The sequence below is a fragment of the Rhinopithecus roxellana genome, chromosome 5, assembly GCF_007565055.1.
Source record: "Rhinopithecus roxellana isolate Shanxi Qingling chromosome 5, ASM756505v1, whole genome shotgun sequence".
NCBI classification, from domain to species: Eukaryota; Metazoa; Chordata; class Mammalia; order Primates; family Cercopithecidae; genus Rhinopithecus; species Rhinopithecus roxellana.
In genome coordinates, this window is record NC_044553.1 from 62,641,568 (window position 1) to 62,667,537 (window position 25,970).

The following is a 25,970-nucleotide window of genomic DNA, read 5'->3' on the forward strand; positions in this document are numbered from 1 at the left end:
AGAATACATTTTAAAAAATAGGTGTAGGTTCAGTAAGATTTAGTCTGAGCTTGGTTCTTGAGGGATTAAAGAACTAGTTTCTAGCCCCCCTGCTTCACAGCTGGATTTTATTTAGGCCATTTAACTACAAGCAAGTTGAAATTGTAGTGTCTTTATTTCTATAGGCTGGCTCTTCCCAAGGGGCCTCTTCTGGGCTCTCTGTAGTTAAAGTTCTAAGTGCCAGTGAAGTGGCAGCTTTGTCATCACCAGCAAGCTCTGCTCCTCATTCGGGGGGAAAGACAGGAATGGAGGAAAACCGCAGATTGGAACACCAGAAGAAACAAGAGAAAGCAAATCGGATTGTAGCGGAGGCCATTGCGAGGGCCCGTGCCCGCGGTGAGCAGAACATACCTCGAGTCTTAAATGAGGATGAGTTGCCCAGCGTTCGGCCAGAGGAGGAAGGTGAGAAGAAACGCAGGAAGAAGAGTGCTGGGGAGAGGCTGAAAGAGGAAAAGCCAAAGAAGAACAAAACATCTGGTACCTCCAAAACAAAGGGCAAGAGTAAGCTAAAGTGAGTACTCTTTGCCGTTTTGATGGGACATTTGAGGGCAGAGCACTCATTTCTAAAATGGGTTGAGGAACTTATATGTATTTACTAGCTACATAGTTCAAGATGATCTATTATAGAAAATAATAAGGCCTTTCTTTTTTCTGTCCTAATGCTTACAGGATTTGTTAAATGGAAAATTGAAATTAGCATATTTTAAGAGGAAAACACGAAGGCACAGGAAAGATTGTCACTGTGTTGGGAGTTACCTTTAAAAGCTGTGACTCTGCATTCATATATTTGTCCTGATTTTGTATTACTGTACTGTGAAAGAGATTTCTCACTACCTCCTACCACCCACATCAGTAAAAAGAGACCTACTGGAGGCATAGCTGTCCTGTTCTTGCATCTCATCTGTGAATTGGAGATTTCAGCATCTACCATTAACTTTAAGCCGTGTTGACAGAAAAGTGATGGCTTGCCACATAATCTTGTCATAATTGAGTGTCCTGTCTTTCCCTTCCATGTCTTGTATCTTCTCCTCTCTTATTAGCTTTTACTCTCTGGGATTTTTCAGGCTTTGGGGTGCAAATATAATAATGCTTTATATTTGTACTGGATTTTTCAGCTTTTAAAAGACAGTTTTATATTTCTTATTTGAGCCTCAGTAACTGTCAGGACAGGTATTATCTCTCTAATATTTACAAATAATGAAACTAATGCTCTTGTAGTGACACAAGTGGAACTGCATCTTAATCTGTTATTTATTCTTCTATCTTGTGCTACCTTCCTTCAGATATTTGTGAACACAGTAATAACAAGGATTTGTCAAATATGGTGTGAGGGTCAGTCAGTGGTTTATAAATCCTAATATCTTCCTTTTTTTCAAACACCCTATTTAGTAGCTGTGTGTCCTATTGACTGTCTGGAAGTTTTGTATGTGATGGTTTAGATTAATTACGTTTTTTTACCGCTAAATTTTCTTTGCCTTCACTGAAAATGAATTTGTTTTTTTCCTTTTTAGCACCATCACTCCTGTAGTGGGTAAGAAGAGAAAACGTAATACCTCATCTGATAATTCAGATGTGGAAGTCATGCCTGCACAGTCACCTCGAGAAGATGAAGAAAGCAGCATTCAGGTAAAAGGATCCCAAAAGAATTTAGTAGAAAAAAAACCATGTTTAATTATGGCTAACCAAACCAAGAAGATATTGAGAGATTATAAGTCTATACACATTTTTTTGTTTTTCTAAACTGGACGTAGGCCTAAAAGGTCAATGGACCTGGTCAATGTCTTTTTTTTCTGTTGTTGTTGTTGTTGTTGTTGTTGTTGTTGTTTTTCTTCTTGAGACAGAGTCTTGTTCTGTCGTCCAGGTCTGGAGTGCAGTGGCACGATCTCAGCTTACTTCAACCTCTGCCTCCCGGTTTCAACCTCTGCCTTCCTGCCGTAGCCTCCCGAGTAACTGGAATTATAGGCATGCACCACCATGCCCAGCTAATTTTTGTATTTTTTTAGTAGAGACCAGGTTTCACCGTGTTAGCCAAGCTAGTCTCGAACTCCTGACCTCAAGTGATCTGCCTGCCTTGGCCTCTCACTGGTCAGTGTCTTTAAATTTTTTTTTAGGCAAAGAGCATATTACTATAAAAATAGCGATACTTGCCCGGACGTAGTGGCTCACACCACTCACTCCCAGCACTTTGGGAGGCCGAGGCAGGTGGATCACCTGAGGTCAGGAGTTGGAGACCAGCCTGGTCAACCAGGTGAAACCCCATCTCTACTAAAAATACAAAAATTAGCCGGGTGTGGTGGTGGGTGCCTATAATCCCAGCTACTCGGGAGGCTAAGGCAGGAGAATCACTTGAACCTGGGAGGTGGAGGTTGCAGTGAGCCGAGATTGTGCCATTGCACTCCAGCCTGGGCAACAGAGCGAGTCTCTGTGTCAAAGAAGAAAAGCAATACTCATTTTCTCAAATTCCAGTGTTTCAAATACTAAGCAAATCATATGAAATCATGCTGCATGATTGCCCTTCTGGCTGGGTCAGAACTTGACTCTCTCTTCGAACTCTCCAAGAATCCCTTTGGCTTACCTTTTCTACACTTCAGGATTCTGACTCTGTGAACTAGGGTAGCTAGGGACAAAGTTTCTTCCTATGTTTTGAAGATGAGAGACGTTGGAAGAGACCAAAAGAAACTAGACCAGAAGTGTAGGCTTCCATCTCTGATTTGTTGCCTTATGGCAGATTCATGCAGTTGTCCTACCTCAGCCTCCTGAGTAGCTGGGATTACAGATGTGCACCACCATGCCCAGCTAATTTTTGTAATTTTTAGTAGAGACAGGGTTTCGCCATGTTGGTCAGGCTGGTGTTCAACTCCTGACCTCAAGCGATCCACCTGCCTCAGCCTCCAAAGTGCTGGGATTACAGGCAGGAGCCACTGCACCTGGCTACATTTCTTTTATGAAAATAAATTACCCAATCCTGGGTACTCTGTTATAGCAACACAAAATGGACGTGATTTGTTAAAACAACTTGTTTTTTAAGTAAAGGTTAAATAAGGATTAGAGGATTATGCAAATAGAGTAATAAAGTATTTGTTAAACAAAAACAATGAAGGAACTTTTTAATAATACAAAATACACAGAGGTTACTAAAATTTAGAAAGTGGTCTGTTAGTTTGCTAGGACCACTATAACAAAATACCACAGACTAGGTGTCTTAAACTATGGACATTTCTTTTCTTTTTGTTTGTTTCTTTGTGTCTGTTTTTTTTTGAGACAGGGTCTCGTTCTGTCACCCAGGCTAAAATGCAGTGGCGCAATCTCGGCTCACTGCAACCTCCACCTCCCAGGTTCAAGTGATTCTCCTGCCTCAGCCTCCTGAGTAGCTGGGATCGTAGGTGTGTGCCACCACGCCCAGCTAATTTTTGTATTTTTAGTAGAGATGGAGTTTCACCGTGTTGGCCAGGCTGGCCTCAATCTCTTGACCTCAGGTGATTCACTTGCCTTGTCCTCCCAAAGTGCTAGGATTACAGGTGTGAGCCACTGTGCTCGGTGTGGACATTTATTTCCTTATAGTTCTGGAGGCTAGAAATCCAAGATCAAATGGTCTGCAAGTTTGTTTTCTCCTGAGGGTTTTCTTGGCTTGCAGAAGGCCACCTTCTCATTGTGTCTTCACGTGGTCCTTCCTCTATTTGTACACATCCCTGGTGTCTTTTTGTGTATCCAGATTTCTTCCTTCTGTAAGGACGCTAGTCAGATTGGATTAGGGCTCATGCTGGTGGCCTTATTTTAACTTAGAAATAGGCCTTATTTTAACTTAGACTGTTTGAAAGCCCTGTATTTCCAATTTCTCTAATACATTCGCATTCTGAGGTACTGGGGGTTAGCGGCTTCAACATGTGGATTTGGTGGGGGGATACAATTCAGTCTATGACAAGTGAGAATGGCAATATTGGCAGTGAAGTTAAGGAGCAGACACTTAGACACAGTTGATGGGAATGGTAATTGGGACAACCTTTTTGGCAAGTTGGTGTTTCAATATATAGACAAATTTAGAATGTTAATTTCATTTCACTCAGTGATTCTGCACCTAGGAAATTACCTTATGAATATGTTCTCAAAAGAATGCAGTGATATATGTATTGTAGCAATATTTGCAATAGCAAAAATGTCAAAAAAATTAGATGTCCATTGGTGGAGAAATAGTTAAGTAAAATTGACAATATTCATGCAGTAGAATACTAGATGGTAGTTAAAAACAGTGAACTAGGTTGGGATGTGCTAATAAGGAAGACTTATTATTAATGAAAAAAGGCGTATGTAGTATCTCTTTTTAATGTTTAAAGTATGTATGTGTGTCTGTGTGTACATATATGTATATGCATCAATTTTTTTCTGGAAGGATATACAAGAAATGGATAAGAATATGTATCTTTGAAGAGAAGGGTTGAATGGTAAGTGGGTCATGATTATTGTACTTTAATTTTTTATCCTTTGGCCCTGTGTGAAATTTTTTTAACTTGACTATTTGCTATTTTATTTTTCAGTTTAAAAATACATATATGAGGCCAGGTGCGGTGGCTTATGCCTGTAATCCCAGCACTTTGGGAGGCCAAGCAGGCAGATCCCCTGAGGTTGGGAGTTTGAGTCCAGCCTGACCAACATGGAGAAACCCTGTCTCTGCTAAAAATACAAAATTTGCTGGGCATGGTGGCACATGCCTGTAATCCCAGCTGCTCTGGAGGCTGAGGGAGGAGAATCGCTTGAACCCAGGAGGCAGAGGTTGCAGTGAGCTGAGATCATGCCATTGCGCTCCAGCCTGGGCAACAAGAGCAAAACTCCATTTCAAAAAAAAAAAAAAAGTGTGTGAGAAAAATTACAACAGTGCAATAAAGTAAACACTGTGAAAAGTTTCCTAGAACCCAGCCTCACAGTCTCCCAGTTCTCCCCAGAGGTAGCCTCTGTTACCAGTTTCTTATATATCCTTCTGGAAATATTTCTTTCTTTCATGAACACTCTACTTCTACTTCCACTAAATATTAGTATTCCATGCCTACTCTTCTCTACTGTGTATTTTCCCTAATGATATGTCTTGGAGGTTGTTCTTTAGTGGAAAAGACAGATCTACCCATTCTCCTCCTCTACTTTCTTTTAGGAAAATTTTCAGACATACACAAAAGGAGATTTTTAATGAAGTCCCATGTTCCCATTCTCCCACTTTATTATTTATCAACAGATGACTCACTTCCCACTGTCCTTACTTCCACTCTAGTCCTGCCCGCCTTTTAGATTATTTTATTTTTTCAGACAGGGCCCAACTTTGGCCCTATGGCGAACGAAAGTGGCTTTTATTTCCTCTCTTGTGGGAGGAGGGGGAAGGGAGCTTTCCCAGAAATATCAACCTAAAGAAGGGGTGGCTGCACCCCCAGAGCTCAGGGCTCAGGGCTAGAGGAGCCGATCATTGGATTATTTGGAAGGAAGGGCTCGTTCTTGTCCACTTCCTGGCACTCCTGGCACTCTGCTGCAGGGTGTACTATCTGGGGTCACTCCCCTTGGGGCAGCAGCTCCTGCATCAGCAGAGGCACTAGGTCACTAGGAGATAATCTGCTAGTTTTCACAAAGAGGAGGGGGCAGGTGCCCTGAGAGGGAGAGAAAGCTGGGGTGGCTGACCCCATGTCCCACGCTTGCCCAGTGTGAAACTTTCATAAGGCCTGGGTGGTGTGATCCCTCCCAGGAAGGCCCGGAGGGGCCCATAGGCAATGCACGATCTGATGGCTGGTCCTTTAAATGTCCATCTCAAATAGCGATTCTTCATGGCCCGCCCCCTTATCGTCTGGGCTATTGCACAGGTGGCTCTGGCTGGCTTCCTTTGGGAGCTCATCACTGGCAGGGCTGGTGACCCCAGGAATGGTGGACAGATCCCTCGGGGGTATTTTGGTCATGGGTGAGTTCCAGCGCTCCAGGAATTTCTAGTTGTAGATGATCCTGGTGCCTCCCGGGGTGGTGCTGAAGAGTGTGCCGCTGGGGGTTTGTGCTGTAGCTGCATGCCTTTGCCCAGCACCACCCAGCGAGTGGCAGGGATGGCCCGGCTCTGGGTCTGGCTGCAGCTGCCGTCCCCGGACATGATCTCCAGTGCACAGCACCCAGGATTTTTTTCTTTATTTTTATTTTTTGGAGACAGAGTCTCTCTCTCGCCCAGGCTGGAGTGCAGTGGCACGATATTGGCTCACTGCAACCGCCGCCTCCCGGGTTCAAGCAATTCTCCTGCCTCAGCCTCCGGAGTAGCTGAGACTACAGGCACATGCTGCCACGCCCAGGTAATTTTTTGTATTTTTAGTAGAGACAGGGTTTCACCATGTTGCTCAGGGTGGTCTCGAACTCCTGAGCTCAGGCAATCCACCCGCCTCGGCCTCCCAAAGTGCTAGGATTACAGGCATGAGCCACCACTCCCGGCCCACCCTGGATTATTTTAAAGCAAATCTAAGAACTTGTTTAAAGTATTTCCTAAATTTTTGTTTAAAAAAGGTCATTTTAAGAATACTATATGATGGATGTGATAAAAATCCAGTCATCCAGAAATATATAAAGTAAAAAGTAGAAAATATCTTCTAGAAATACTCTCTAGAAATAATTTAGTTTATATATCCTCCCAGACTTTTTTAAAGGAAGTAGAATATACATATCATAAAATATGCACAAATTTTATTTGTATAGTTTTGACAAATTTATCCAAGTCACTTCACCAAGTGAAGAAAATGTTTCCATCATCACCGCAGTAAGTTCCCCTGTACTCCCTTTTAGTCAGTTCAGTTCCTCACTCCAGGGCATAGGCAACTAACTGCTGTTCTTTGCTCTCTCTTACCGTAGATTAACTTAGTCTATTTTTTTTAACTTTATTTATTTATTTATTTATTTATTTATTTTTTGAGACACAGTCTCCCTCTGTTGCCCAGGCTGGACTGGAGTGCAGTGGCGCCATCTCGGCTCACTGCAAGCTCCACCTCCCAGGTTCATGCCATTCTCCTGCCTCAGCCTCCCGAGTAGCTGTGACTACAGGCACGTGCTACCATGCTCAGCTCATTTTTTAAAATTTTTAGTGAGACAGGGTTTCACCGTGTTACCCAGGATGGTCTCGATCTCCTGACCTCATAATCCGCCCGCCTTGGCCTCCCAAAGTGCTAGGATTACAGGTGTGAGCCACCGTGCCCAGCTATTTTATTTATTTTTTGAGACAGGGTCTCACTCTCACCCAGGCTGGAGTGCAGTGGTGTGATCTCGGCTCACTGCAGCCTCCACCTCCTGCACTCAGGTGATCCTTGTGCCTCAGCCTCCCAAGTAGCTGAGATTACAGGTGTGCGCCTCCATGTCCAGCTCATTTTTTTGTATTTTTAGTAGAGTCAGTGTTTCACCATGTTGGGCAGGCTGGTCTCGAACTCCTGACCTCAAATGATCTGCCCGCCTTGGCCTTCCAAAGTGCTGGGATTACAGGTGTGATCCACCATGCCTGGCCTTGAACTTTAAGTAGTATCATGCAGAATGTACTTTTGGGTCTCACTTCTTTCAGCATAGTTTTTTGCTGTTCTTTTTCTTCTGCCCACACATCAGTGAGAAAAGCATAATGTTTTCGATAATTCATCCATGCTAAATAAATGACTAGTTTATTTTTTTCTTCAGTAATATTTGACTTTATGAATATACAAACATGACTTTGTAGGACTCTGTAAGTTTTCCAAAGTGATTATGTCATTTTATACTTCACCAGTAGAGTTCCAGTTGATATACATCTTCAACATTTGGTATTATCAATCTACCCCATTCTTTTTTATTTATATATATACGTACATATGTGTGTGTGTGTGTACGTGTGTGTGTATATATATATGTATATATACACCTTTTTTTTTTTTTTTTTTGAGACGGAGTCTCGCTCTGTTGCCTCGGCTGGAGTGCAGTGGCGCAATCTCGGCTCACTGCAAGCTCCACCTCCTGGCTTCATGCCGTTCTCCTGCTTCAGCCTCCCGAGTCGCTGGGACTACAGGCGCCCACCACCACACCTGACTGATTTTTTGTATTTTTAGTAGAGACGGGGTTTCACTGTGTTAGCCAGGATGGTCTTGATCTTCTGACCTTGTGATCTGCCAGCCTTGGCCTCCCAAAGTGCTGGGATTACAGGCGTGAGCCACTGCATCTAGCTATTTTTATATTTTTTATAAAATAGAGACAGGGTCTCACTATCTTGCCCAGGCTGGTCTTGAACTCCTGGGCTCGAGTGATCCTCCCACCTCAGTCTCCCAGAGTGCTAGGATTACAGGTGTGAGCCACTGCATCCAGCCTGCACTCTTTTTTAATAGTTCTATAGTATGATTCAGTTTTAAGGCTATAGCATAATTTATTGAACCAGTCCCCTGTTGATGGGCCTTCAGGTTTTTTCTGGTCTCCTACTCCCACAAGTAATGCTCTAGAGATTTGTGCACATATGCAAATTTAGAGGATAGTATCTTTGAGGTGGAATTGATAGGTCAAAGGGTGTTGCCAAATTTTTCTCCATGAAAGTCGTGCCTATGTGTACTCTTACCAAAAGTGTATGAATTGTTATTTAAAAATATTTTGATGAAATTTGCTGATTTTTGCCAGTCTCTTGGGTGAAACAAAAATATAAAATTTTTAAATATAAAATTATATTTGTATTGGTATAAAATTAATTTTATACTAATCAGGTTTGCTCACTGCAACCTCCACCCCCTGGGTTCAAGCAATTCTCCTGCCTCAGCCTCCTGAGTAGCTGGGACTACAGGCATCTGCCACCATGCCCATTGATTTTTGTATTTTTAACAGAGACGAGGTTTCACCATGTTGGCCAGGCTCGTCTCAAACTCCTGACCTCAGGTGATTCACCCGCCTCGGCCTCCCAAAGTGCTAGGATTACAGGGGTGAGCCACCACTCCCAGCCAATTTAGTTTTGTAGATAATTAATCTTTGTGTTTTCATAAATGGGATCTTTTATTATATTTTCTGGTTGATTATATCTATACATAGAAATAATTTTTAAAAATTAGTTTTATACGAATCAAGTTTACTAGTTTCAGTAGTTCTTTCATTTGATTCTTTGAGGATTTCCAGAGAGAGAATCATAATTGAAAAATAATTTTATCTCTTCTTTTTTCCCTTTTTTTTTTTTTTTTTTTTTTGAGACAGAGTCTTGGTCTGTCACCCAGGCTGGAGTGCAGGGTTGCGATCTTGGCTCACCACAACCTCCACCTCCTGGGTTCAAGCAATTCTCCTGCCTCAGTCTCCTGAGTAGCTGGGATTACAGGCATGTGCCACCACACCCGGCTAATTTTGTATTTTTATTAGAGATGGGGTTTCTCAGTGTTGATCAGGCCGGTCTCAAACTCCCAACCTCAGGTGATCCGCCTGCCTCGGCCTCCCAGAGTGCTGGTTTTACAGGCATGAGCCACCACACCAGGCCTTCTTCCCAGTTTTTTATCATGAGCTGGAAGTATTACTTAAATTACTTAATTAGAAAATGTTTAATACAGCCACTTGAAAGAATAAGGTAAATCTAAAATGTATATGGAAAACATTTCCAGGAAATATCATTAAGTAAAAAAGTAAGTGGCAGAACAGTACATACAGTGGATTCTGTTTATTAAACCAAAAAAACCTTTAGAACTAAGACAAAAAAGCAAAAAATGGAAAGAAAATATTCTTGCACCTTTGCACTTCCGGATTGCTTCTAGTGTGAGTTGTATTGCACCCTGCAGCCTGAGAATCCAGTTTTAATTTCCCAGAGCTTCTTGCCACTAGTGGACAGGTTTTTCTCAGTGGATTCTCGGCCTTTCATAACGCAGTTAAGCAAATTAATATATGATCCATACATAGAATAAATCACATTGTTTGACAAATAATCTCCTTATCATCTTTTGGTTTGATTTTTCATGAAAATTTGGAGTAAAATCTAAGTATATGACCACCAGCAAATAATTTTAAAAGACTTCTCCGTGAGAGACCTAACCAGTCACTCTAACTACTTTGTGCTCTACAGAAGAGACGCTCAAACCGCCAAGTTAAGCGAAAAAAATATACAGAGGACCTGGATATAAAGATCACAGATGATGAAGAAGAAGAAGAGGTCGATGTAACTGGTCCCATAAAACCTGAGCCTATCCTCCCTGAACCAGTGCAAGAACCAGATGGCGAGACTTTGCCTTCCATGCAGTTCTTTGTGGTAAGCTGTAAACTCAAGTAATTTCAGAGGATTGCCTTGCTGATCACAATCATCTGTTGACTGACTGCATCTTTTGCTGCAGGAGAATCCCAGTGAAGAAGATGCAGCCATTGTAGACAAAGTGCTTTCTATGCGGATTGTGAAGAAGGAGGTGAAGGCTTTTTAATTTTTTTTTTTTTTTAATAGACAGATTCTCACTATGTTACCCAGGCTAAAGTGCAGTGGCTATTCATAGATATGATCATACCGTACTGTGAACATCTGGGCTTTAGCTATTTTTCTGCCTCAGCCTCCTGAGTATCTGGGACTACCATTGTGCACCACTGCGCCTGGCTCTTCTCTATCTTAATATTAACCCGTAATGCTATGTTCACAGGCTTTATTTAATGAGCACCTTTGGATGTCAGATATATTGCTAGGGTCTAGTTGTGAGAGATCATGAAGGAAAGTTAGCTAGAAAACAGGAACTGCTTTACTGGTGCTTCTTTTATTTATCTGTTTAGAGTGGGTAAAGGCTTACTTTTTCCAGCTATCAGGCCTCTATTATTGAAGTACCAGACTGGTTCCTTAATCTCTGAGTTATTAATATATTCAGGGATTATTGGTGTGCAGTTCTGCAATGTGTGGTTAAAATTAAAAAGTTCATTATTTTACCAATAAGGGACTAGTAACTAATTTATTTCTTTTTTCTTAGCTTCCTTCTGGACAATATACTGAAGCAGAAGAATTCTTTGTCAAGTACAAGAACTAGTACGTTATCTGTGCAAAAAGCTTGTCACCCCAAATTCCACAGGGTGGTAAAAAGTTCTCCTGGGTATCCTGGGTGGGAATGTGTCCCTTTTTTATAGTCTTGTAGCCCAGATTGCTATTTTTAATGGGGAAAAATGGCTATTCAGAGAGAAATTCAGGAATTGACATGACTCTTATTATTTCCTTGTAGGTAAGTGGAGTGAGGGTGGTTCCTGATAAAATGTCTTGTGATTCTCTTTACCTTAGTTTAGCACTAAGATCTTGCTACTCAAAATATGGTCTTCTGTGGATCAGCAGAATTAGCATTACTTGGGTGCTTTTTAGAAATGTGGACTTTCAAGCACTGTGGTTTGTATACAAATTAGAGTTTCAGAAGCACTGACCTAAGAGACTCTTTCCCAATTTAAGCCTATATTTGTTATGTCTGATTCCGACTAATCCCAAAATTTCAGATAGTAGCCTGCCACCTTCTTTTACTTGCACCATGACTGGATTTTTCCATCCCCCTTAGCTCCTATCTGCATTGTGAATGGGCTACTATCTCCCAACTAGAGAAGGATAAGAGGATCCATCAAAAATTAAAGCGCTTCAAAACCAAAATGGCTCAGATGAGACACTTCTTCCATGAGGTAATTAGGAAGAGGTATTGCCTGTCATTTCTTTCATAGAAGCACAAATTACTGGGGTTGTCAGCCTTAGCTGATTCTTCAAAATACTTGTAATTGGTTTGTATATATGGGTGTAAACTTTTAATTTTGGTCATTGACTTTCTTAGGTTTAAATATGGTTCATTTATTAGTTATAGGGTATTTTGAAATTGACTTCCTCAATGCACATGAAGTATTTTCAAAACTGATGATACATTGACTGCTGGTCCACTTGAGGCATTCTTCCTCTAATGTTTATCTTTAGCTATTGATGGTTTCTGTAGACCTGTTACTAAGAGAGAACATTTATTTTCTCAAATTTCTAATCCAGTGTGATTAGAAATAGGGATAAAGGAGCTTTAATTTCCAATATCCAAGTTTACTGATAAACACTGGAGCAAGATGAGTGAAGAAATATGTCTGTTATATTTGCAGTGTTCCTCCTTGATAAGAGTAGTTTTGGTTGTATGTTGTAAGTAGAAGAAAAAGTGGAATGGATGAACAAGTGAAAGAGATGAAGGAATGGAAATAGCATGTGTTTAAACCCTTGAAAAAGTTTAGGTATGGCGCTGGGTGCAGTGCCTCACGCCCGTAATCCCAGCACTTCAGGAGGCCAAGGCAGGCAGATCACTTGAGGTCAAGAGTTTGAGACTAGCATGGCCAACACAGTGAAACCCCATCTCTACTAAAAATATAAAAATTAGCTGGGCGTAGTGGCAGGCGCCTGTAATCCCAGCTACTCGGGAGGCTGAAGCAGGAGAATCACTTGAACCTAGGAGGTTCAAGTGGAGGTTGCAGTGAGCCAAGATTGCACTACTGCACTCCAGCCTGGGCAACAGAATAAGGCTTTACCTCAAAAAAATAAAAAAATAAATAAAAAATAAATTTAGGTATAAAGCAGAGTAGAAAAATCATTGCAGGAGATGTAGAATCAAAGGAGGTCTTATTTTAAAATTTGAAATGTGGAGCATATACGTGTATTTATGGCAATGACTCAGAGGGATTCCTAAGAATACAAGAAGCAATGGACACCAGAGCATATATGGAGAGAATGACCTCTGTTAGAAAGAGACACTCGGCCGGGCGCGGTGGCTCAAGCCTGTAATCCCAGCACTTTGGGAGGCCGAGACGGGTGGATCACGAGGTCAGGAGATCGAGACCATCCTGGCTAACACGGTGAAACCCCGTCTCTACTAAAAATACAAAAAACTAGCCAGGCGAGGTGGCGGGCGCCTGTAGTCCCAGCTACTCGGGAGGCTGAGGCAGGAGAATGGCGTGAACCCGGGAGGCAGAGCTTGCAGTGAGCTGAGATCCGGCCACCGCACTCCAGCCTGGGTGACAGAGCAAGACTCCGTCTCAAAAAAAAAAAAAAAAAAAGAGACACTCACTGGTAACAGGTGAGAAGTTGGGTATAGACTCTGGTAAATTCATAGGATTTGATGTTATGAAAAAGGGGAACACCCATCAGATAGCTTCTAATTTCTTTAAAAATTTTGAAGTAGGATTCTCTGCTAAAGGTGAGGTAGAAGAGTGGGTTTGCTGGACAGTGATCTTTTGGTCTTATTGTTTGGTTTCATAACTCATCTAGGATGAAGAGCCCTTTAATCCAGATTACGTAGAGGTGGATAGGATATTGGATGAGTCTCACAGTATTGACAAGGACAATGGGGAGGTGAGTTGTTGAGGCATGGAGTAACGTGACCATCCTCTTATATTTCTGCTAGTGGGTTTGTCAGTCCTTTCTTTTTCAGGTGTGGCTGCAAAATCCCTTGGACTGAAAAGGTATTTCTAAATTTTTCTGTGGAATCCTTTGAAAGATAATGGAAGGTAAGGGAGTAGGGAGAGATGCTAAAAGGAAAGATTTCTGTAAAGTCAAACATGTAGAAGCTAAGTACAGAAAAGTCATTCATCTTGGTCTCATTTTTCCTCGTATTTTAAATGGGAGACTCTTGACATACAGTTGGAGGTGGGGTGTGGGGCAGGGGAAGGGGATACTTCACAAATTCCTAAATTTATGAATATAAAGATACTTGTACAGCTCACTCCTAGCTTTCTACAAATCATGTTCTTGAGAATGGGCTACTTCCTGAACTCACCATTAGTTAAATGTCTCTTCATTTGTCATTAAAACAGATCTGGGCCGGGTGCGGTGGCTCAAGCCTGTAATCCCAGCACTTTGGGAGGCCGAGACGGGCGGATCACAAGGTCAGGAGATCAAGACCATCCTGGCTAACACGGTGAAACCCTGTCTCTACTAAAAACTACAAAAAACTAGCCGGGCGAGGTGGCAGGCGCCTGTAGTCCCAGCTACTCGGGAGGCTGAGGCAGGAGAATGGCGTGAGCCCGGGAAGCGGAGCTTGCAGTGAGCTGAGATCCAGCCACTGCACTCCAGCCTGGGCGACAGAGCGAGACTCCGTCACCAAAAAAAAAAACAGATCTGTTGGCCAGGCGCGGTGGCCCACCCCTGTAATCCCAGCACTTTGGAAGGCCGAGGTGGGCAGATCATGAGGTCGGCAGTTCGAGACCAGCTTGGCCAACATAGTGAAACCCCCGTCTCTACTAAAAATACAAAAATTAGCCGGGTGTGGTGGTGCACGCCTGTAATCCCAGCTACTCAGGAGGCTGAGGCAGGAGAATCTCTTGAACCCGGGAGGCAGAAGTTGTGGTGAGCTGAGATCATGCCACTGCACTCCAGCCTGGGCAACAGAGTGAGACTCCGTCTCAATTAAAAAACAACAACAAACAACAAAAAAAACCAGATCTACATTTGAATCTGTATTGTAATTAGTTAATTTTTTTCTTTTTTCTTTTTCTTTTTTTTTTTTTTTTTTTTTCTTTTGAGACTGTCTTCACTCTGTCACCCAGGTTGGGTTGCAATGGTGTGATCTTGGCTCATCAATTGCAACCTCTGCCTCCCCGATTCAAGCAATTCTTGTGCCTCAGCCTCCTGGGTAGGTGGGACTACAAGTGTGTGCCATCATGCCCAGCTAGTTTTTATATTTTTAGTACAGACGGGGTTTCACCATGTTGGCCAGGCTGGTCTTGAACTCCTAACCTCAGGTGATCTTCCCTGCGTTGGCCTCCCAAAGTGCTGGGGTTACGGGCGTGAGCTACCATGCCTGGCACCTTTTCCATTTTTAAATGGTCATCTAGGTCTTAGCCACCAGTGAATTCTTCTTTTAAATTTACTTGTAAATTTTTTTAGGCTATAAACCATCATTTTCTTAGAATTTGTCACTTTATTTTTACTTCTAGTAGGACTTTTTGGTTTAGCTTAGCACAGGGTCATAAAGAAATTTTTTATCACATCTGACACTTTACACAGTGACCCAGTAGAGAACAGCAGAACCTTTTTAAGATGTTAGTGTTGAGTGGGTAAACTGGGCTTTTTCATGACCTTTTCAAGTGACTTGATCCTCCCATACATCATTCTAATAAGACCTCTGAGTTAAATTTCAAAGTTTATTCTACTTTATAAGTCTTTAGGTACACTCAGGTAGTCAGAATCTTAGATATCCAGGACCCAGTATAATTCATTGTCTTTAAATCCTAGCAAGCATGCTTCATATAACATATTCTGCTTTTGAAGTTGGGGTGGTAGTATTGTGTGTGTGTTTGTGTGAGTTGAGTGGAGAATGGGCTGGATTTTAGGGCAGGTTGTTAGCTATTTTTAAATTCTCATCATTTTTCAGGATCTCAGCCTTTCCAGCCTTGACAGTCTTAGGCTTTTCATCATACCTACCCTTCTAAAAGCAATTGGCCTTTAGTTAGGCCCCTTTGGAATGTCTTGCAAATGACATAACAGATGATAATGTTTTCATACTCTAATACTCTAATTTATGCTCCCAGTATTGGCTAATACTATTCTATATACCCATTTTCCCCCCCTCTGCAAAATAAGTTTGTCATCCTTTTTATATTACCTGATAGTGGAAATAAATATTACAATAGATATTATGCTGGAAATGTGTGACCTGGACAAATGGCTTTATCTATAGAGAGTAACTTGAGTTACTATGTTAAAGAAAAAGGTAAAAGAGCAAGCAGCTGGATCAATTCCAGAGATTCAAGATCTGTGACTACATTGAGCCACTTTCACATATTTTCTTGGCTATTTTAAGTTTTCTATGAATTGATAATTAGAGATTCTTGTTGATTACACTAGGCCCAATCTAATCCTTGCTTTATACTTTATAAGCCAAAAATGGAGATGCAGTAAGTGCAGTGATCATCTTGAATAGTGAAAATAGGAGCCATTTACCATTAGTCACTGCTCCTTCACTTTCAGTGGAATACCTACATAAACTAGTACTTACTGTAGTTGAACTTTTTAGGATTTTCTCTTCTTCTTTACTTTTATTACCTCTTTTTGGTGATAAACTCTTGTTAGCTCCTAGCTTCCTGGGGCTCACAAGGACATTTCTTTACCACCATATAAGTGCTCTTGAGGTGCATCTGCACTGAGCTCTAGGGGCCCAGAAGCCAGTATATGCTAATAGTCCTCATCCTAAAGGTAGCCTAGCTGCCACTGTGTCAAATTTGGCTCCAGGAGAACAGTATGGCACAGAAACATGTCTTTTAATTTCAACATGGTATAGGAAATGATTAGCCTTTTTTTTTTTGTCTGTTTAGTTGATGAGGATAATGTTTTAGTGCTTAGTGTTCTAGAAACTAGTGGGTAGAAATTTCCTTTTAGAACAGATTCAGATAAATTGCTTTGAAGAATGATCAAAGCCATATAGTGTATCAGAAGGTGAACCTTTGGTCGGTGTGTTTGGCCTGACTTTTTCAACAGCTTTTAGGTGCTGATACTTCGTGATCTGATTTTACAATCAAATTTTTATTTTTTAACCAGCGCAGAGAACACAGAATCAGTTTCTTAAGGCTTTGGTTTCTTCTCTCCTAGCCTGTTATTTACTACCTGGTGAAATGGTGCTCTCTGCCCTATGAGGATAGCACATGGGAGCTAAAAGAAGATGTTGATGAGGGCAAGATTCGAGAATTTAAACGGATTCAGTCAAGACATCCAGAACTCAAAAGGGTGGTAAGTATATTTGCATTGGAGTATAAAGACCTACATAGGAAATGGTTTAATTTTTTTCCCCTATGGAATTTTTTGTTGTTTTAGCTTTTTATTATGGAAATTTCAAACATATAAAAATTGAAGAAATGGTATAATGTACCCATCACCCACTTAACAATTATCAGTACACATCTAGTCTTGTGTCATATATTTTCCTACCCATTAATTCCCGTTTCCCAGGTTATTTTAAATCAAATCCCAGATTCATTTATTTCATCTGTAAATATTACAGTGTTTTTACTAAAAGAAATAATACCGTTATTGCACCTAAAAAAATTTAATCATTCTTTAATATCATCAAGTCACTGGTACCAGTCATTGCATACATTTCCCTGATTGCCTTCTAATTTGTGTTAAATCATTTAAATTTGGTTCTCAATAAGGTCCATATATTGCTATCAGTTAATATGTCTCAAGTTTCTTGTAAGCTCCCCCTTGATCTCCTCCTCTCCCTCCATTATAATTTTCTCATGAAGAAATCAGGTGATTTGTTTTGTAGGATTTTCCATAGGCTGAAGTTTGCTAATTACATTACTCTTGGTACTTCTTTACATGTTCGCTGTCCCTGATATTTCACATGAATGCTTAGGTTTAGAGCAACGCTGTCCAATAAAACATTTTAGAGCTGTGCTGTCTAATACAGTAGTCACTAGCCATGTGTTTTGTTTGTTTGTTTGTTTTTTAACATTGTAGAAAGCTCTGTTAGACATCACTGTTCTACGGGCTTGATCAGATGTGAGAGGGAAGCCAGTAACTGCTTCATAGATGGTGGTGTGTACTTCCATCAGGTTGTGTTTTGTGATGTTGTCAGCCATTTGTGATCATTATGGACCCGTAAAGTAACGTTATGAACTCATGAATTTAAATATATTTGACATGTTTTAATCCAAACAATGTTGTTTTGAATTGACTTTAACCATTAGAACTTACCTAGTTAAGTCTTACCTTTCGTTAGTGTCTCCACTCCATTTATTCAAACATCTTGTTTTTTTAGAATCGTCCGCAGGCAAGTGCCTGGAAGAAATTGGAGCTGTCACATGAATATAAAAACAGAAACCAGCTACGGGAATATCAGTTGGAAGGGGTCAATTGGCTGCTCTTTAATTGGTATAACAGGTAAAAGAAAGAATGGGCCCATAAGATGTAAGCTTAGTTCTGGGATTGTTTTTATTTGTTTTCTATTGAAACAATTTCTTCCTACATACTCTATTTTTTTAAAGATAGTATCTTTTAACATTTTTTTTTTTTTCCCATGGTGAATCTACAGGCAGAACTGCATCCTGGCTGATGAGATGGGATTGGGCAAAACTATTCAGTCCATTGCCTTCTTGCAGGAAGTATATAATGTGGGCATCCATGGTCCCTTCTTGGTCATTGCCCCACTGTCCACAATTACTAACTGGGAGCGAGAATTTAATACATGGACAGAAATGAACACTATTGTGTACCATGGCAGTCTGGCCAGCAGGCAGATGATCCAACAGTATGAAATGTACTGCAAAGATTCACGGGTAAGTTGTATGTCTTGGGAATACTGTAGCTTAGAGAAAGTTAGCCAAGGTACCTGGTATTTTAGGGGCTATATATGAATAGAAGACTTTTATCGAAAGTCTTAAATATGCCTATGCAAAAATGCCTATGGTTTAAGGCATTTTTGTATAGCAGTGTGCAGGGCATTTTTTTGACTTTGCTATTTTTTTACCTAGTAGACATTTGATCCAGTAGAAATTCTGATTTTATTTGTGAACATACACATTTTAAGTAGAATTTTGTCAGCATCAATGAATTTTAATCACAGTATTTTACAGAAATTAAATTCCTTTAGCCACTTAATCTGTGTGGTGGTGAGCTTATTTCTCTTCCCCTTTTTAGTCTCCTGAAATTTTCATCAAAATCAGTTTCTTTTTCTAAATGGTCAGGCGTGGTGGCTCATGCCTGTAATCCTAGCACTTTGGAAGGCCGAGGTGGGCTTATTACCTAAGGTCAGGAATTCGAGACTAGCCTGGCCAACATGGTGAAACCTATCTCTACAAAAGAGATAAAAATTAGCCAGTTGTGGTGGTGGGCACCTGTAAACCCAGCTACTCAGGAGGGTGAGGCAGGAGAATTGCTTGAACCCAGCAGGTGAAGGCTGCAGTGAGCCGAGATCGTGTCGCTGCACTCCATCCTGGGCGACAGAGTGAGACTGTGTCTCAAAAAAAGAAAAAGATCAGTTCCTTTTTCCGTGTAAATTTGAAAACAAAATTGGAATTACCTATCGTGTATTAACATGAATTTTATTGTTTTTCTACTATTTTCTTTTTTTATTTCTACCAAGTCAAATCTTCTCGTCATATTTTGCAGCTTTTAATTTTGTTAAAATGATTTCGTTCTTTTGTCAATTTTTAGACATCAGCCAATATTATGTTCTGTATTAGCTATTTTCATTTTTATTATCTTGTATGTTTCAGCATTGTCCAGCAGTTGTGGATTTCATTGTTAATCAACAAAAGATCTAGGGCAGAGATACATGAGCTAGGCATACAGCAGAGTAAAAAATGTCTAGCCTCTCATTCAATGAGTCTGTCATTTTCCCAAGAAGCTGAATATGTTGAGGAAGCAATGTATCTTACATTCAGTGATATGGCACTATTTTTCAGGAAGATAAACAGCGGTGGAGGTGGGTGGTGGTGCAGTTTGTATTTCCTATTAAACATGCCTTAATATAGACAAGTAATTCAGAAGAGCTCCTCATTTAGGTACATTTTAGGTTTTTTCTGACTTTACTGCCTTCGTGCTTAGGGACGCCTCATCCCAGGTGCATACAAGTTTGACGCTCTGATCACCACTTTTGAGATGATTTTGTCAGATTGTCCTGAGCTTCGTGAAATTGAATGGCGTTGTGTTATCATTGATGAAGCCCATCGACTGAAAAACCGTAATTGCAAGCTGCTTGATAGTCTCAAGCACATGGACCTGGTGAGTTCCACACTGACTTGTGGGCAGAAACAACTGGAATTCACCTTAATTCCTTGTGGTATTAAAATAACCCTAGTTTAGCAGAGGAGAAGTCTGAATCTTGGTATTGAACAGTGGGGATGACCTATGGGAATGATAACCTGAAAGTCATGTAAAAGTCATAAATTTTAGAATTGGGAAGTTTAGTGATAACCAGAAGGAGAGGTAGGAAACTATATTGGTTACCTATTACTGCATAACAAAATACTCCAAAACTTAATGTCCTACAACAAGTACATTTTTCATGATCTTCTAGCTCAACCACTTAGGCTGAGTTCAGCTGGTTGGTTCTTAGGATGCTGTTGCCTGGAGTCAGTATTGCTGCAGCTGGCAGTTGATGGTGGTTCTTATCTGGAGCACCTGGGTTCCACATGGCCTCTCATCCTCCATAGGCCAGGTTGAGCTTCTTTGTGTGATAGTCTCAGGGCAATATTCTGAAACTCACACAGTGTCACTTCTGCTACATTCTTGTTGTTGCAAGTAATAAGGCAAGCCTAGGGCTGAACCTTGATAGGAACAGCAGCAAATTAATGACCATATTTAATCCAGCTCAGTTACATTCCCTAGAGGACAGCAGATTTTAGAATATCTGTGGAGAGTTGAATATGGAGAGACATATGTAATTGGAATAAACATGATCTGAATTACTGTTTTTAAATTTGCTTATAATATTTATGTTATCTCAATACATTAATGTCAGAGGGATTTCTTGAATGCTTTGTGTTTATTGAAAGGGGAGAAATGGAAGATTCTCATCATTTTATAGATAAAGAAATTAAAGATAAAGAAATCTTTATATCTGTTAAAGATTATATACTTGGCAGGAAACCCCAGAAGTCCGTCATGTTTTTTAATTTTATTCTTTTGTTTCCTCAATTTCTAGGAACACAAAGTGCTGCTCACAGGAACACCATTGCAAAACACTGTAGAAGAACTGTTTAGCTTGCTTCATTTCTTGGAACCATCACAATTTCCCTCAGAATCAGAGTTTCTCAAGGACTTTGGGGATCTCAAGACAGAGGAACAGGTAGGAAATCTATCTGATGAGGTACTAACTCAGGACAAAAAAGATGAAGTCTGTACAAGGCAGACATCTGTTGTCATGGGTATCTCAAGGGCCTTTCTGAACTCCTTATACCCTTGTGCCTACATCGTTTGCAGCATCATCCAAAGTATACATTTCTTAGATAATGGAAAACTGTAATTTTTCCATGTTTCTACATAATGTGAGAATGTTTGCCCTCATATTATTGATTTATTTTTCTGTCTGTAATGGACCACAGGTTCAAAAGCTACAGGCCATTCTTAAGCCAATGATGCTGAGAAGACTCAAAGAGGATGTTGAAAAAAACTTGGCACCCAAACAGGAAACTATTATTGAAGTAGAGCTGACTAATATCCAGAAGAAATACTATCGGGCTATTTTGGAGAAGAATTTCTCCTTCCTTTCCAAAGGGGCAGGTCATACCAACATGCCTAATCTACTTAACACAATGATGGAGTTGCGCAAGTGCTGCAACCACCCATATCTCATCAATGGTGAGGGAATTCTTGGTATATACCTGAACTTCTGAGTACCTGTGTTTACTTTCCAGATGATACTCCTTGGGGACAATGGATGCATTGACTCATCCAACCTAATTTGGGGTGGGGACTGAGGAATGGGAAATGGTTCTCCTTTTAAAAAAGAGATTCTAAGCCTGGGCAACATGATGAAACCCCACCTCTGCAAAAATACAAAAATTAGCCAGGTGTGATGGCAGGCATCTGTGGTTCCAGCTACTTAGGAGACTGAGCTTGGAGGATCGCTTGAACCCAGAAGGCAGAGGTTGTAGTGAGCTGAGATTGCACCACTGCATTCCAGCCTGGGCGACAGAGTGAGACCCTGTCTCCAAATAAAATAAATAAAAACAATTCTTATTTGGAATGTTTTTCCTCTAGTTCTTTCTACCCCTTTGATCCTGCATAATCTCCAAAATTAAATAGTATTTGCTGTTTAGAATTTCATGAATAAGAACTCAGGTTAGCCACACAGTGGCATGTACTTATAGTCCCAGCTACTTAGGAGGCTGAGACAGGAGGATTGCTTGAGCCCATGAGTTTGAAGCTAGCCCTGTCTCAAAAAAAAAAAAAATCTCAAGTTACTGTGTTCCTTGGATAAATGTCCTCATCGACCCTCCATTTTGCTGTTTCTGTCTCTTTTTTGGGTGCTGATAGTGTGTTCCATCTTAGTCCTTGTCCACATATTTACATCTTTTTTTACCCAATTATCATAGGCCTGCCTTACTTGGCATATTTTGTATGACACAACGAAGGATGATTTAAATTTTTTTTTTTTTTTTTTTTGAGATGGAGTTTCACTCTTGTCACCCAGGCTGGAGTACAGTGGTGTGATCTCGGCTCACTGCAACCTCTGCCTCCCGGGTTCAAGCAATTCTCCTGCCTCAGCCTCCCAAGTTACTGGGATTACAGGCGCCCACTACCACGCCCGGCTAATTTTTTGTATTTTTAGTAGAGACAGGGTTTCGCCACGTGGGGCAGGCTGGTCTTGAACTCCTGACCTCAGGTGATCTACCTACCTCGGCCTCCCAAAGTGCTGGGATTACAGGCGTGAACCACCGAGCCCAACCGATTTTTTTTTTTTTTTTAAAGAAAGAATCTTGCTTTGTCGCCCAGGCTGGAGTGCAGTGGTGCGATCTAAGCTCACTGCAACCACCACCTCCCGGATTCAAGCGATTCTCCTGCCTCAGCCTCCTGAGTAGCTGGAACTACAGGCCTCTGCCACCACACCTAGCTAATTTTTGTATTTTTACTAGAGACGGGGTTTCACCATGTTGACCAGACTGGTCTCGAACTCCTGACCTCGAGTGATTCATCCACCTGCCTCGGCCTCCCAAAGTGTTGGGATTATAGGCGTGAGCCACCGTACCCAGCCGATTTTAAGATCTTTTGGTGCTGAAATTCTGTGTGTGAGAAATGTTGGTCTTAAGTTAAATTACATTTTTTTCCCTTTGCTTTCATGATTAAATAGACTACAACCTTAATATGGTTCACTGGATCTCAGTTTAACTTGATTTTTCTTTTGGCAGGTGCTGAAGAAAAAATCCTAACAGAATTCCGTGAAGCTTGCCATATTATACCTCATGACTTTCATCTGCAGGCCATGGTTCGTTCAGCTGGCAAACTGGTTCTTATTGACAAATTACTTCCAAAACTTAAAGCTGGTGGCCATAAAGTTCTGATCTTCTCTCAGATGGTACGCTGCCTAGACATCCTAGAGGATTATTTAATCCAGAGGAGGTAAGAAAAGAGTCATCCTAGCCTGTGGTTACTCTGTCCTCATAAAGCAGCAAAAAGTAGGAGGGCCTGAGTTTAATTAGAGTTGACGAATTGCAATAACAGGACTTTTTAAGATTCTCACTCTCAACTTGGGTTTTTGACCAGCTTTGATATGGGAGTACTGGTATTGGTCCTAGCCTGCTGTTTTGGTCTCCACTTCCGTTTAGCCACTTATATTTTTTTTTCTGTGAACAGGTACTTATATGAACGCATTGATGGGCGAGTTAGAGGAAACCTTCGACAGGCTGCCATTGACCGCTTCAGCAAACCTGACTCAGACCGCTTTGTCTTCTTACTGTGTACCCGGGCTGGTGGACTTGGTATTAATCTTACAGCTGCTGATACCTGCATCATCTTTGATTCAGACTGGAATCCACAAAATGACCTGCAGGTAAAGGAATTCATTGTCTTAGGGAGTAACTACCTAACTTGGGAGATTTTTCAACAAGAATGGGATCTTTTAGAAAGGCCTTTCAGAGAGTTTGGAATTGTTTCCTTAGTTAAGGGTGGCAGTTAGGTCAGGGAATCAGCAAACGTTTTCTGTAAAGGACAAGATAGTAAATGTTTTACGCTTTGTGAGCCATCGATTCTCTGTTGAAACTGCTCACCTCCAAATCCTGTAGCACAGAAACAGCCATAGATAATATGTAAATGAATGGGTGGTCCCACCTGTGTCCCCATTTAACTTTATTTATAAAAACAGATGTCCACGCAGACTTTAGTGTGCTGACACCTGGTCTACATGATGGGGTGATAATTTCATCTTGAAATTGACTCTTGGTTTTGAGTTGATCTCATGGCTGCTCTATAGAGGTGAAAGAGTCATAAATTGGTATTTTGTATCCTTTCCCCTGCTAATTTTATGATATCTTTCTTCTTTCCTTTCGTTTTTATTTTAAACTAGGCCCAGGCACGATGTCATCGAATTGGGCAGAGCAAAGCTGTGAAGGTGTACCGCCTCATCACTCGTAATTCCTACGAGAGAGAGATGTTTGATAAAGCTAGCCTCAAGTTGGGATTGGATAAAGCTGTGCTTCAATCGATGAGTGGTCGGGATGGCAACATTACTGGAGTGAGTCTTCTTAGTTTATAGATAAGTTTGTAGTGAGTCTTTGTGATAGAGGAAAACAAAAGCTATTTTTACACAGGGATTTGACTACCTTATTTGGATTCTCAATTATTATTTCTTAAAATGTAATAGATAAAATATTATGACATGGTTAGATATTATTCTGTTGATAGTCTTTTCATCTTTCTATTGGTTTTTACAGATCCAACAGTTCTCTAAGAAGGAGATTGAAGATCTTTTAAGAAAAGGAGCATATGCAGCCATCATGGAGGAAGATGATGAAGGCTCCAAGTTTTGTGAAGAGGACATCGACCAGATCTTGTTAAGACGAACTACAACCATCACCATTGAATCTGAAGGAAAAGGTTCCACCTTTGCCAAGGCATGTTCTGTCTGTGCCAGAGGCTAGAAAGGCAGAGATAGAGACTGGAATCTCTAGGATTTAATTATGTTTTTATGCTGGGGACAGTGGCTCACGCCTATAATCCCAGCACTTTGGGAGGCTGAGGTGGGCAGATCACTTGAGGTCAGGAGTTTGAGACCCAGCCTGCCCAACATGGTGAAACCTTGTCTCTACCAAAAATACAAAAATCAGCCAGGAATGGTGGCATGTGCCTGTAGTCCCAGCTACTCGGGAGGCTGAGGCAGGAGAATCACTTGAACCTGGGAGGTGGAGGTTGCAGTGAGCTGAGATTGTGCCACTGCACTCCAGCCTGGGCGACAAAGCAAGACTCTGTCTCAAAAAAAAAAAAAAAAAAAAAAGTTTTTAAAACATAGTTGCTGGCCAGGCGCGGTGGCTCAAGCCTGTAATCCCAGCACTTTGGGAGGCCGAGGCAGGCGGATCACAAGGTCAGGAGATCGAGACCATCCTGGCTAACATGGTGAAACCCCGTCTCTACTGAAAAATACAAAAAACTAGCTGGGCGAGGTGGCGGGCGCCTTTAGTGCCAGCTACTCGGGAGGCTGAGGCAGGAGAATGGCGTGAACCCGGGAGGTAGAGCTTGCAGTGAGCTGAGATCTGGCCACTGCACTCCAGCCCGGGCCACAGAGCAAGACTCCGTCTCAAAAAAAAAACAAAAAAAAACATAGTTGCTGATTTTGCACCACTTAAAAAAAAAAGTCAGCTTTACCTCTACATTTGTTTTTCTCTAGGCAAGCTTTGTTGCTTCTGAAAATAGGACAGATATTTCTTTGGATGACCCCAACTTTTGGCAGAAGTGGGCCAAAAAGGCTGACCTAGACATGGATCTGCTCAACAGCAAGGTGAGTTTCTTCTTCTTTTAGGGAGGAAGTATTGCAGAAGACTACACTTCTTTCAGGAGTGTTTACAGCTACTCTTGATTATTTGATGCTAATTGTTGTTTATGATAGTATATTGTATACAAGGGCTGTTGTGGATACTTTCTACCTAGGAGGCCCCAGAAAAGTAGTTGCTTTCTGAATAATTTTGCTTTCTGTAGATTATTTTACATGTCATTTTAAAAAATCTCTGAGTATCTACACATGTTACATCCAAGGTTATTGTAGTCCACAATTGTCTTATTCTTTTCCCATGAGCAAATCAGGAAGAGAATTACTTCTCCTTCTGTTCTCTTCATAGAATAATTTGGTAATTGACACACCTAGAGTACGAAAACAGACGCGCCACTTCAGCACTCTGAAAGATGATGACCTGGTAGAATTCTCTGATTTGGAAAGTGAGGATGACGAGCGGCCTCGCTCCCGCAGACATGACCGTCATCATGCCTATGGGCGCACTGACTGCTTTCGGGTGGAAAAGCATCTCCTGGTATATGGGTAAGACCCCAACTTATCATTAGAGGCAGTGCATAC

The 25,970-nt window shown here is 41.1% G+C and overlaps 1 protein-coding gene and 1 pseudogene across 10 annotated transcripts in view; one reads left to right on the top strand and one right to left on the bottom strand.

The window, feature by feature from the left end:
- The window catches only part of CHD8 (chromodomain helicase DNA binding protein 8), a 70,417-nt gene that overhangs the window by 28,734 nt on the left and 15,713 nt on the right, over window positions 1-25,970 (top strand). For all 10 annotated transcript variants that reach the window (XM_030931624.1, XM_010355878.2, XM_010355880.2 and 7 more), the window contains 19 exons: window positions 165-550; window positions 1,551-1,665; window positions 10,070-10,252; window positions 10,335-10,403; window positions 10,947-11,002; window positions 11,514-11,631; window positions 13,238-13,321; window positions 16,556-16,693; window positions 17,727-17,848; window positions 18,000-18,243; window positions 19,514-19,690; window positions 20,613-20,756; window positions 21,013-21,268; window positions 22,819-23,029; window positions 23,264-23,459; window positions 23,973-24,140; window positions 24,340-24,519; window positions 25,290-25,400; window positions 25,738-25,934. In XM_030931624.1, the coding sequence (XP_030787484.1) occupies window positions 165-550; window positions 1,551-1,665; window positions 10,070-10,252; window positions 10,335-10,403; window positions 10,947-11,002; window positions 11,514-11,631; window positions 13,238-13,321; window positions 16,556-16,693; window positions 17,727-17,848; window positions 18,000-18,243; window positions 19,514-19,690; window positions 20,613-20,756; window positions 21,013-21,268; window positions 22,819-23,029; window positions 23,264-23,459; window positions 23,973-24,140; window positions 24,340-24,519; window positions 25,290-25,400; window positions 25,738-25,934 (3,155 nt within the window). The remainder of the gene's footprint in view (window positions 1-164; window positions 551-1,550; window positions 1,666-10,069; window positions 10,253-10,334; window positions 10,404-10,946; window positions 11,003-11,513; window positions 11,632-13,237; window positions 13,322-16,555; window positions 16,694-17,726; window positions 17,849-17,999; window positions 18,244-19,513; window positions 19,691-20,612; window positions 20,757-21,012; window positions 21,269-22,818; window positions 23,030-23,263; window positions 23,460-23,972; window positions 24,141-24,339; window positions 24,520-25,289; window positions 25,401-25,737; window positions 25,935-25,970) is intronic.
- LOC104656258 lies at window positions 5,808-6,148 on the bottom strand (annotated as a pseudogene).